General features: G+C 32.5%; 1 protein-coding gene across 1 annotated transcript in view; it reads right to left on the reverse strand.

Moving 5' to 3' along the window:
- Nucleotides 1-511: 511 nt before the first annotated feature.
- The window catches only part of LOC132724739 (uncharacterized), a 55,254-nt gene continuing 42,028 nt past the window's right edge, over nt 512-13,737 (reverse strand). The window contains exons 28-41 of the mRNA XM_060709697.1: nt 12,946-13,002; nt 11,829-11,920; nt 11,018-11,254; nt 10,256-10,426; nt 9,800-9,960; nt 8,717-9,038; nt 8,073-8,320; nt 7,576-7,738; nt 6,965-7,085; nt 6,585-6,647; nt 6,117-6,352; nt 5,510-5,681; nt 5,008-5,172; nt 512-4,646 (exon numbers count right to left, since the gene is read on the reverse strand). Coding sequence (XP_060565680.1) covers nt 3,541-4,646; nt 5,008-5,172; nt 5,510-5,681; nt 6,117-6,352; nt 6,585-6,647; nt 6,965-7,085; nt 7,576-7,738; nt 8,073-8,320; nt 8,717-9,038; nt 9,800-9,960; nt 10,256-10,426; nt 11,018-11,254; nt 11,829-11,920; nt 12,946-13,002 — 3,314 coding nt within the window. The 3' untranslated portion in view covers nt 512-3,540. The remainder of the gene's footprint in view (nt 4,647-5,007; nt 5,173-5,509; nt 5,682-6,116; nt 6,353-6,584; nt 6,648-6,964; nt 7,086-7,575; nt 7,739-8,072; nt 8,321-8,716; nt 9,039-9,799; nt 9,961-10,255; nt 10,427-11,017; nt 11,255-11,828; nt 11,921-12,945; nt 13,003-13,737) is intronic.

The raw sequence follows: 13,737 nt of genomic DNA on the forward strand, positions 1-13,737 counted from the left end.
TGTATTCAGTCACTACCTCCTAAGAACACAATTACTCTCCATAGAGGGGGAGCATATATCAACAATTAAAAAAGACAGTAAATGCACTAAAGGAAACAATGACTAAATAAGGAATGAAACCACGATGTTCCTTTAGCTAAAGGTCACGCATCATCATGAAGACATGGACTGGTATCACTAACTGCCTTATACAACAATCAATTTTAAACCTATGACTATCAAAAGAATATTAGTAGAATATGTTTGCAATGATAGATACATGATCTACTCAACAGAAAATAATGGATCAAATTCTCTGACGTTTTGAAAATATATATCTTTATAAACTAAGTATAAGTCTTAGAGTATATAGTCTGTCTTATGTAAGTGTTTATGGTTTGGTCAGACTACATTGTAGACATCACAAATTAATAAACTGGTCTTGTGATAGCATTGACAAGCTGCAGTTGCTGCTAACACATTAAGGGCTTTCTTGTAATAATTAAAATCTCGGAAAGCAGAATGTATTTTTGCAAAGCAAATTTTATTTAGCAACAATAATGAAACAGATACACCATACATCATTTATGTATATTCATATATTTATGAAACCGGAGATACATTTATCATTTGTTCATAAAATACCCCTAACACATTGACAGCATCGTTATTTAAAGTTATAAAATTGCTTTCAAGACTCATAAAGAAATGTTTTAAAATACATGATGTAGAATTTAAACTTATAAAACCTTAACACTGTAAAAACTAATACATAAAGAAGCGTGGTTGTGACATATTCAATCAATGTCACCGGTCAATATACAGACAGGAGGGCCAAGATGGCCCTAAATCGCTCACCTGACCCATCAAACTCATCAGAACAATAACCTAGACAAGCATTCTGACCAAGTTTCATGACAGGTGAGTCATAACCACTAGAGTGTTACCAAGGATTATCGATATTTGAGCAGTGTGACCAAGTTTTTGACCCCAGGTGACCCATATCCAAACTTGACCTAGAAATTATCAAAACAAACTTTCAGACCAATTTCCAGGATATTTGGATCAAAACAGTAGCCACTAGTGTTAACAACATATTTTTATTTTAAGCTCCTGTGACCTAGTTTTTCATCCGAGATGACCCATGTTCGTACTCATTTGAGCAATTACCTAGACAAGCATTCTGACCAAGTTTGATGATAATTCAGTCAAAAATGTGACCAATAGAGGATTAACAAGGTTTTTCTATTTTTGTTAGCTCCTGTGACCTAGTTTTTCATCCGAGATGACCCATGTTCGTACTCATTTGGGCAATTGCCTAGACAAGCATTCTGACAAAGTTTGATGATAATTGAGGCAAAAATGTGACCGCTAGAGTGTTTACAAGGTTTTTCTGTTTTTAGCTCCTGTGACCTAGTTTTCCATTCGAGATGACCCATGTTCGACCTCATCTGAGCAATTACCTAGACAAGCATCCTGACAAAGATTGATGATGATTGTATCAAAAATGTGACCGCTAGAGTGTTAACAAGGTTTTTCTATTTTAATAGAGTGAAATAAGAATCCCCAAAGAAAGCCCAACACGTCAAAATTGAAAATGTTGCAGGCTCGGTTTGATTGAGCCTGTTCATGGACGGTACTGTCAAGTGCAAACTACCGACCACGCCCCCTAGCACCGGCTTAAGCAGAATTCAACATTTAACATGAACTGGTAAAATTTTGAATTTTGAAACATCCGCAGATGTGTTCATATGGCGGTTATCATGGAACCTTCAATGTGACACTAAATGCCATTCCATGAAAAGCGCCATATGGTCCCCCAAGTAAAACAATGCGTGTGCCCTAAACGAGAAAACAATGGGCGGAACAAAATAAAATGGAATTTTGAGTGGGGATCAGAGGTTATGAAGCCTGCATATCACAGATATAACGTCAAAAGACAAATTTAAAAAGCAGGCCTCATATCCTAAGGGTGATTCAACAGTATTCAAGTGAGGAATACTGGAACCACCCAACAAGAAAGATGCCGAATAGATAGAACTAAAATACCACAAGCACAACATTAATGTCGTGCTGAACGATCTTTAAGGATCGGAAATATAACATCCCTGATTGAATGTACGGGGCGACTTTTAACAACCTCCACACGGCACAAACAACGCTGATGTTGCGATAAAATAGAGTGAAATAAGAATCCCCAAAGAAAGCCCAACACGTCAAAATTGAAAATGTTGCAGGCTCGGTTTGATTGAGCCTGTTCATGGACGGTACTGTCAAGTGTAAGCTACCGACCACGCCCCCTAGCACCGGCTTAAGCAGAATTCAACATTTAACATGAACTGGTAAAATTTTGAATTTTGAAACATCCGCAGATGTGTTCATATGGCGGTTATCATGGAACCTTCAATGTGACACTAAATGCCATTCCATGAAAAGCGGCATATGGTCCCCCAAGTTAAAAAATGCGTGTGCCCTAAACGAGAAAACAATGGGCGGAACAAAATAAAATGGAATTTTGAGTGGGGATCAGAGGTTATGAAGCCTGCACATCACAGATATAACGTCAAAAGACAAATTTAAAAAGCAGGCCTCATATCCTTAACTCTTGTGACCTAGTTTTTCATCCGAGATGACCCATGTTCGACTTCATCCGAGCTATTACCAAGATAAGCATCCTGACAAAAATGTGACCGCTAGAGAGCTAACGAACAAATGTAGATGGACATTCAACGATCCTAAAAGCTCACACTGAGCTAGCTCAGGTGAGCTAAAAAATCATAAACAGCTGTAGTTTTACCACAGAAAAACAAGAAAATCACAAATAAAAGAAAAAAATGCAGGTTTTGTTTGATTGTCACAAGGACTTTCAAAATAACTCTCATTTTATAACTGGTTACCAATTAAAAAACTGATTTTTATATTAAGCATAAAATGGAAATGTGTGCAATATATTTCAATGTTTAAATGTAAACGATTTGAAAAATGATGAAGATTTGGACTATTTTAACAAAGAAAATGTTCATGAATCTATAACATAAATTCAAAATTTTCTAATATATACACTCGTACACAAACTTTACCATTCATATAGTATTTTATAACTTTTCAAATGTTGTGTTTGTATTTTAAGGTGTTTGCTAATTTTGGTGTTACAGACTAACAAACATATGTTTTTCTTCATCTTATTGACGATGAATTCAATTTGAAAAGAAAGCATTATCTGCATTCAGCTCACAAATGTGACATAACTGTATAAAGTACAATTGAATTTAGTCAGTTTTATAACAAATATAAACCACCATTGTATGATATATATGAAAAGTAAAAACAATATTAATGATTAACAGAAACACTTGTCATTTTTAATATATAAAGACAATTACTAAAGTGGGTCGAATCTATACGTCTAAAGTAATCGCACTCTTGTCATGATATGTTAAAAATCAGATGATCTGTTACTTGATAGTTCGTAATATCAATACAGACGACTGGTTGTATGGTACAAATACAATACATTGCTATGTTTGATACTCTCCTCAGTCTAACAGCATTTGTGGTATTTTACGTAATTTTATTGTTTGTTAGTGTTGGAGTAGTTTTCATTTTTCTCTTTTGCTTTTGTATTTTTAAGGCGGGTTTGTTGAAGAGGTCTTTGATTTTCTGTATCATGTATGCAATAAGATCGTGATCCGGACCAGTGCGATTTTGTTGAACCACTTCGTCGATGCTTGCTCCAATAATGGCGAGGAAAATGGTTAGGAAGAAATAAACGACAATCAAAACGTATAGTATGAAGAAAACCTTCGCCAACACAGGGTTTGTTTCATTTATTTCTGAGAATCGACTTTTTCCAATCATTGCAATAAATAGTGTTCCCATACACTGGTATAAATTTCTGTAAGATTCAAGTTGCGAACCAAAGAGTAATAATCCCAACCCACAAAACCCTAAAAATATCTGAACAAATGATAAGCCATACCAAAACAGATCTTTGCCACATTTTCTGAAGATATCCACGATTGCTTTCAAATGTTTAAGTGTAGACAGTACCTCGAGCATCCTTATTGTTGCTATAAATGCTAACACTCCTAGAGATAGCACAAAAGCTTGATCCCAAACCATAATATGACTAAAGTTTACAAAAATTTTATTATCCTTTTTGAACCTCTCGATTGTTTCTAATGAAAATCGTAGACGAAAACAATAAAAAACTACAGCCGTTGCAGCAACATTGAAGAGGACAAAGTCGAAAACTGGCCAAAACTTTTTGAAATATTCAAATCGTAGTCTGTATATCCTGAAACACATTCGGATGAAGAAACATGTGATATAAAACACAAACAATATTTCGCATACTAGAGTCCACGTTCCAGTCGCCCCATGGTGTGGATAAACACGTAATGGGTACGTGTTGTACGTTGTGAATGCACCGCCTGTTTGAGGAAACTCTGTCATAAACATATTGTAAACAAACAAGTTTGTAGAAGCGTCGTAAAGTGTAAATTCTACTATTACAGCACGAGTCTGACGATCAATCCATAGATTTTTATACAGTTCGTTGATAATGCCGATAGAATAATTGAGATTAACATGAAGTGATGCTATATACCCTCCGCCACCGTATGTTGTGTAGTATCCTGTCAAAGGTACTCCCCAGATATCTAGAGCTGGAAGAAATGAATCGGGGAAAATGCTTATAAAGATATTCATTAGTCAATCAAGAACTAGTTAATTCCTTGAAATTTTACTTCAGATTAAGTACATTGATTAAAATTCCAATTATCATACATGTGTATCATCGCGTTTTATGCTTGAATTTATAGTATATCCTTGTAAAGTTATGTGAAAGAAGGTTTCCTTAAATTATACATAACTGCCTCCAGTTGAAAACTTATCATTTTGAAATCGGTTTATAATTTCTGATTGATAATCAAAGCATATAAAAAAATTAATTATTTATAACCATATATTCTAGAATGACTTCACAGGTTGATCAGATTATTTTTATGTCCATATACTTAAACCTACACGGTCTGAATTTCCATGCCGAGGATGTCACATTATAAAAACTCTCGGTTAATCTGCATGACGGGTGATTCTTCCATCCAATACAATAGTTATTGTCCTCTTCATTCCATAAACGATATTCACCAAAACAAATTGGCTGGTCAATATATGGTATGTCACAAGTACCTACATGTATTCATAACAATATAACTTATGTCAAATGTGAATGAAATTTAAAATAAATAACTTCAACTATGTTAGGAATTTGGGCAGTATTTCTGTGATATAATAATGAACTTAATCCTACTGCTTCTGCGTTTAACATGAATTGTGAATATTAAGACATCAAAGATTTACCAAAATTATCAAGAGGTATCGATCTAAAGTAGGCATACAAAATAGTTAATAACTGCACATTACGAACAACAGTTTGCTTAATCGCAAAACAATTTTTAATGGCCTACTCTGTATTTCTTTCTCAATTTCATTCTGTTCTTTGCACTTTAATTTATATCTGTAATACCTTGTTTGGTCCGTAGCTGTCGTAGTCTTGGCGGCCCGAGTCTTAGATAATGATCATGTGTGAATTGTCGCTCTGTCCAGTGTAAGACAATGCCGTATTCGTCATGTTCACGGAATAGGTACGGGATCATTGTATCATTTATCCACTTAAACAAATCATTTGGTGATTTTATCTTTAAAAAAATGAAAATAAAAAACAAATTATATGCTACAAATATCTGAAAATATCTAATTCCGGTTCAACCTAATCCTTGAATGATATTATGCGCATTTGTCAAACCTATTAATAATCTTTTGATCTATTAACTTATTAGGTATAAAATCGCAGTTAATTGGGAATTTACTAAATTACTAAAATGCAAAATAATGTTTGTTTTACAAAACGATAACTCATTGAATCGAACTAATAATAGCTTCGTTTTTCTATATATTACGCTAGTTTTAAATACGAGTATGTTTAACCAAATTAAATACACCTGAAGGAATCATTTTATATTTGAATTATTTTTTAAATTAAAATCAATTCAGAATAAGACTTTAATCCAGACGACATTTAAACCTCTTGAAGCGTAAATCGTATAGAATAAGATTAAACAAAAAATATGTACCGAGTGAAACTTCTGGGTATCACTTGGTGTAACAAGTCTGTTGGAAAGGTGCGAATGATGTAGAAACGACCTGACATCTCTGTTGGAATAGCAGATTACTGACACAATGATAATGAAAACAAGGTTCAATTTAATATCCTTCAAAGAGTTCTGAAAGTTTGAATTTTGTCGTTGTTTTTCTTGCGCTTGTTTAAGATTATCTCCCTGAACAGGCATTGAAACATTTCTTGGATTCACTGAAAGTGGAAATAAATATTTTCCATTTAAATTCAAATCATATAAAATGGCTTTCAATGTTTAATTTGTTTTACTATATTGATACTTGTAAATATTAATTTTATGATAACATAAACAAAATAAATAGCTTAAAGTATACATCTAATAAAGTAATTGTTATATCTCTATTTTCCACTTAATTATTTTAAGCATTTTATCCTTTTTATTCATTCTTACAAATACATAACTTACATTTATAAGACTTGAACTCCGTCACAATAGATTTCAGCACAGCCACACTAGATGAAACAGTGTCTGTAGTAAGGTAAACAATTATATAACAATAGCTCGATATATAACAAACTGGCAAGGTATGACCCATACAGTTCAACCACAACAACAAAATAGAAGATTACACGAAATTCAAAACATTTTTGTATGAGTAATATTCATTTAGTCTTTTCATGTATTGAAACAAAGAGCAAAGTTAAACATTTCAATTTTATAAGGTCAAAAAAAATTTATAAATGAACAAATTATATCAAACCTGCATTTACTGTATAAACCTAAATCCAAATTAAACATATTTCAAAAAGAATGTAAACAGTATTAAGTCTATAAAAATTACTCACTTTCTTCCTCACCAAGTCCAAGGCTATGTCTATATTTGGTGACCGTTTTTGTGGCACTAGAGTCCTTTCTCAGAGTTCTCGAACGTAGTATCACAGCAAGAAAGAGGGAAATGCATACGACCTTCAACAAACATTCATATTACATGTTACAATCATGTAAATATTATGGTGAAACATATACCAATCTAAAACAGGTTCAGATGAGCAAATGTCAAAGACTGACTTTGAGGTTGCTTTTGTTGCTGCTACCGAATTTATAAATGATTAGCAATTAAACGTCTATTTTATACAGCAGATAGTACTTATTTTATATTAATATACATCTGAAAATTGTGTAAATAACATTTTTATAATAAGTTTTTTTTTTTTAAGTTTACCGTAAAATTAATAGAAATTAAAGTCTTACATGTACGTTATGCTCGTTTAATTGTTGCAATGATTAATTTTGCTATAATTGTTCAAAATTAATTTGATATCAGATGAATCAAGTCAATATTCTCTAAAGTAATCTGCTTTTTCATTAGTTTTACCACACCAAAGTTTCGCGCAATAACTTAGGAATACAATCATGTAAACTGAATCTTAACAGATCAACTTAATACTGTACGCACTATAAATGGGTCTATTAGTAAAATTGATTCCAGTAAAGACATGGTCAATGTTGTCAGCCACTCCTCAGATTTCTGTTTGCCCCACTCCATACTGTACAACAGAACAAAGAAAGCAGGAGTTATCGTTCCTCCAGCAACAACAAACCAAGCTAGATATATAAATCTGAAACGGAACATAAATACATAAGTATAACAATGAAACGATATTCTAGCAGTTATAACAAGAGCATAATATAAGCATAAGGACATGGACATACTTAATGTAGATGAAAGAATGTCTACATTCTGAACTGGGAAGGACATGGAACATACTTAAAGTAGTTGTGAGAATGTCTACTTTGATAAGAGAGGTTTAAGCATCGTAATGAATTACAGATGATAAAGAGAACTTAAGGAAAAATTACCTGATAATTCATTGAACTTGACGACGAAGAGAATAAAAGGAACAAAAAGATTGCAATGGGCCAGAGAAACAAATATTGAATATAGTATCTCACCCATGTGGCAGCCGTATACTATATTCAGACTGTTCTGTTTCCGTCAAAAGAGATGCTGAGTTTAGGAATTCTTCATGTTGTCGTGTCTCATTTGCCTTCTGTTTATATTTAGAGCCATGACTAGGACAGCAACAGCTGCAGCAGGTTTTTTCAGTTGTTTCCTGGTTTCTCTTTGTTCTTTTAAAAAGTTCGATAAGGAAACATACCGGTATAGTTGAAAACAAGGCACAGAAAACAGATATGTATATCTGAAAATGAACGAAAGGAAAAGGTATTAAATTAAATAACACGTTTTATGTTAAAGTTAAGTTGCAATCTCCGTTTAAATAAAAGTGGCAGGCTTTTTAAATCTTTTTAAGTATGTCGGTGATATAACCCTGCTTTTATGCATCCTAGCAGCAGAAATAAATATTTTAGAGAATCGTATTGCGTCAGAATAAAGTAAGAGTAAGAGTTTGAAAGAAAAGTAATCATTTCATGCATGTTTGCCTGTGATTTTCTACGACATCTAGAATAAATAAAAAAAGAAAAAGATTATTTAAGGGCATTGTAATTATTCGTTGTTGTGTGAATTAGTTTTGGATTAAAGTAATCTATGAACGTTAATATAAATAATATCACATAAGCAACAAAAAGTTACACACTTGTTGAGATGTAAATCGGAATGGTCCTATTTGTAGCAATGCTGGTGTCTGGTAGTTAGGCTCTGGGTTGAAATATAATGCGTTAGCTAACATGTTAAGCATTATAAACACGAGAGCACATGACGCACGCTGAACACGTGTGAAAACACTCATTGTTGGTCGGTAAACTATTGATATAAACATGTGTCCTTCAGAAAGTCTATGTCTTAAATTACCAAAGAATCTGGATTCCAGATTTAAAGATTGGTTTGTTGGTACTGGCGATAACTTAGCTTCTAGGCAGGTTTCAAGAGACAGCCAGGTTTCAAAAGGGAAATAGTATCTGAAACACACAAGGCAAGACAATACATTTTTGAATGACTTTATGGTCTTATTCTTAGATATGTGAACAAACATCTACATGGCAGAGCGGCATTCATGCCTATTGTCTTTAAAACGGTTATCCTAGTAAGAAATTATTACAATTTTTTGTCAAACAAGATATCAATGGGAGAAAGTTAAAATACTCTAAGAACTTCCTGTAAGTCGCACAACAAAGTTTCAAGGAAAATGGTGCATTCTCGTAACACATGGAACAACAAGCGTAATGTGGAGCTGTAAGTTGCACTGTCTACTTCCTAGACAAAGCTTCCACCATAATTAACTGCTCACAACTGTTAAGCTTAAGCAAAGTAAGAAAAGTGCGGCTCGTTGTTTGAAAGTACAGTTTAAAGATAAATATCGTTATGCAACGATTACTTGATTAGTTAACGTGAAAGGATAGTAATGAAACGATTGTAGACAACTTAGATTCAAACCCCCTGAGAATCAGGCCATTGTCTCCTTAAGCAACAGAAAATATATATCATTGCTTATTACTCGTTGGTTTAAGGAACTGACTTGTGGGTGCCTAAAATTCATTGGCTCAATACATATCCGATCATTCCGTATTACATGTATTAACTAAATTACTTTTAATTGGTAATACACATCGTCGTCATCTTCGCCAAAACTATTAAATTTTATTTGTTTCGTATATTGATACATCAAAACCAATAAAGATTTGGAAGAAACACAATGACTATAGAATTGAGGTTAACTTACGTTTTATGCCGTTGCAAGTCATATACATCGACTCGACTTAGGTACCATGATGCAAATCTGCCCTCACCACTATTGTCATGCCATATATGAAGACTCTGCAAATCACCTAGATCTTCATATGTCGACATAATGAACGACATTCCACTGCCAGTGCTAAACTCCTACAATAATTAAAATATTTAAAAATCAAGTAAAGGTATAAGCACAAACTCAACACTTGCAAAGTCGTTAAGTTCGTTTGATGAATGAATTTAAGTTTAATCATTTTGTTTTATCATTTTTTTTCTCAATTTTTTTTAATGTGATACAAATCATTATATTTAATAGATCATAATAATGACTGACTATTTAACAAGATGATAATAATAACGAAGACGAAATGGTTTCGTTTGTGTAAGTGTATACATAACTAAAGGTAAACTTATATCTTTATAGAAAGGTCATTTTTACACTAACCTCTCGTATACCATCAAATAACTCTCGCTGACCGGATATGTCATATTCACCGCTCAAATGGAAAGCAACACGAGACCTGGTACCTGCTCCTCTGCGCATGCCCGTAAAAACTCTTATCAAATAAAAGTATTCATCAGTGATGTAATTGTCGCGTAGTGGTGTTATGACCCACTGGAACCATTAGAAATAAAAAAAATAAACGGTAAAGTATTTGTTAACATAATACTTTACTTTTGCATTTGAATGCCTTTATCTAAAGTTATTCTCAAGAATTATAGTAATTACTGTCATTTGATGTAATTTTGCAGATTGACAAACAATTCATCACCAAGAATAATTCGCATAAAAGACATTTAATATAAGGAAAAAATATCTTAACTACGGCAAAAACAAAGCCTTCAATTAAACATATTACAGTAGGAGCCATCTTTTCTAACACTTCAGGTTTGTTATGTAAACATTCATAACCTACTCTTGACATTATTATGTCATTCTTTAATATTATCATTATTTACGGTTGTGGCACATTTGAGAACATGTTTATATCCTTACAAAATCGATCGTGTGGAATTATATCTGTCCAGATTGGTTATCTATCCATGTATAAACCTATGCTGACCTATGAAATATTTACTGTAACCTCGTAATGATGCATCCAACAGTACTAGAAACAGTGAGCGGAGCTGTTTAATCATTTCAAGTATATGTCATGACAGTTTAACAACAAACAACAAAAATGTTTTAACAAAGGTAAAAGAGAACCTTTAATTTATCCTTCTTGTCAAGTCGAGCGAAGATAATCACTGAAATTATATAGACGCTGAAGATTCCAGCAAGGGTGCCGATAACAGCAGCTTGGTTTAGCGGAGAAAACTTCAGAAAAACGTTTGAAAAATCAATAGCGTTTGGAGCAACAAAGAAAGAATTTCCAAAGACCATATCGGTCACTCCTTGGCAAAGGCAAACAATATTTTCTTCTTCTCGATGCCAATCAATCAGCTGAAGTAAACGAAGGGTAAAATAACAAGATAAGCATATTAAGAACGTTATGTCTATCTTTATAAATATATAAACTCCAGTGAAATCGATGCAAATTATGAATTCCTTTTAATATAATCTCGTATAAACTCTCTTGATGACATGCATAATCCGATTATTATTAAGATATTGGTACATTAATATGTTCTGTATTTAAGTTTTATCTGCAAAAATAAGTTATTGGGAACTTGTACAATCTCCATTTCTTACAGAACATTTTTGTCGTTGTTGTTGATTTAAAAAAAAATTTTTAATTACAAAATTCTATGCAAATATGTCCCCTAAATAGTTCACCAAGCAAAGGTTCAAATATCAACATTTTTATCTTTCATTCTTTTACATTGAGCGACTTGTTATCTTTGTTTTGACATCTCTGTATTCAGCGTTTATTCAGATATTTTACAAATATTGGCATTCATAACAATTAACTATCCAATGTTTATAATATGACTTTATCATAATATCCATTATTACATATACAAGAATATTTCTACTTTAAAAAAAATATTGCTATGCAAAAGACATGTTTTTGTACCTGACACTTTTTTGCATTCCATTGTGATTTTTCCTCTTCCCATGTTAGGCATCCCATAGTTACTATTGTAATTTTATAGTCAAATCTTTCGTCTGAAAAGTAATTAGTATGTTCAATATGTTCATATGGATCATTATAATATGCATTACATATACATACTTAAAAATAATCTTTGCGCTTTTTGTTGCCAACGAATGCTATGTGAAGGATTTTACTTTAAATGTTATCTTTTTTTCTATTTCGAGGTTATAACGTTTTTAAAAAAAAATTAAATTATAATAATAAAATTTTGGAAAATCTACGGATAAATTAATGTCGAGCCCTAAAATAATTAACGCACCGAATAACTACAATTATCTCCCCTTTTCCGATGCTGAACTGTAAAGTATGTATCGATGTGTTTTATATACAAAATTAACACGCTAAATGTCCTATTGATTACATAATTTTCTGCTTTATAGTGCGTTCTTTCATTACATAGGAACTATCAACTTGGTGGAAGATAAAGATTTATCAAGTATTCCTTGCGTATTTTTCGGAATCGTAACAATAGTATACATGAAATATAACAATTATAAAACAAATTGGCCGCTGTGATGAGAATGTGACTTTTTTAATTGCGTAATACGTCACGTAATATACGACCTCTGGTGATCCCAATCATGTTTGATGTAAGTAGCTATACTTATAATTGTAAAACAACAACCTTTGGTCCGACCATCCCCAAAGGTTTTTGAAATAATAATGTATTTATGTTTGTATCCAAATGGAATATAGGAATCATCTCTAAAACCTTCACAACCTTCAAAACCTTCACAAGCTTTCTGTTTCAATTAGGTCATTCAAATGAATTATTACGAATAATTTCCGGTATAAAACATTTAATACAAACTCATATAAACCTTTTGTTAAACAAATTTTAAGTCATTATTGTATACAAAATTATTTTTCGTCACAAATTTTAACAAAACCTTAAATTATATATCACTTTATTATTTCATTACAGTCAGTACTGAACGTTTTTTGTGTACATAGTAGGTAACTACATTCCATTGAAACGCTTTAGAAATAATAATTTAAAGAAATGTTAGACCAGCACAAAATGAAACGCTCGTACCTTCACCCTGTTCCACTACTTTTCTCTCTGAGCTTTCTGTGTCAAGTTTGGACATATCTGTTACAATACAACAAGTTGCATATAAGCCGCGTCACGACAAAACCAACATAATGCGTTTGAGACCAGCATGGATCCAGACCAGCCTGCGCATCCGCGCAGCCATGCTGTTCGCTTACAAACTCTATAACAAGTAGAAAAACCGAAAGCGAACAGCATGGATCCTGATCAGACTGCGCGGATGCGCAGGCTGGTCAGGATCCATGCTGTTCGCAAACCCATTATGTTGGTTTTGTCATGACGCAGCTCATATATAAATGAATGATACAACGCTTGTTAAATGGTGGCTGATTAACATTTCGCTGTTAAAACAAGTTTCATGTTTGCCTTTTTTTTTCCTATTGTTATTTAGTTTTATTTATTTATTTTTTTTTTCTTGCTATTTTTATTTTCGTATATTAAGTTTTCTTAATTTTACCTTTTTAATTATATTTAAATTTGCTTTTTTGCACAGTCCTGTTTTCACATTTTTTCATGGTTGCTTTTTGGATCTTTGCTCTACGGTTGTGCATTTATATTACAATTGTGCTATATGCCAAAGCAACGAGTAACATAAATAAATGACATCAAAATAGTTTGAATGGTATAAACCGTTGATTTAGATTTTCAACATAATTGTAAATGGTTTAATAAGAATGAAATATATTTAATTTAATAATATTTTCATAGTTATTATAAGACACTTACAATCAATAAGAGCATTATATGATTCAACAAAATAGGCACAAATATCAT

Source organism: Ruditapes philippinarum, unplaced genomic scaffold, assembly GCF_026571515.1.
Source record: "Ruditapes philippinarum isolate M1 unplaced genomic scaffold, ASM2657151v2 ctg502_1_1_1_1, whole genome shotgun sequence".
NCBI lineage: Eukaryota > Metazoa > Mollusca > Bivalvia > Venerida > Veneridae > Ruditapes > Ruditapes philippinarum.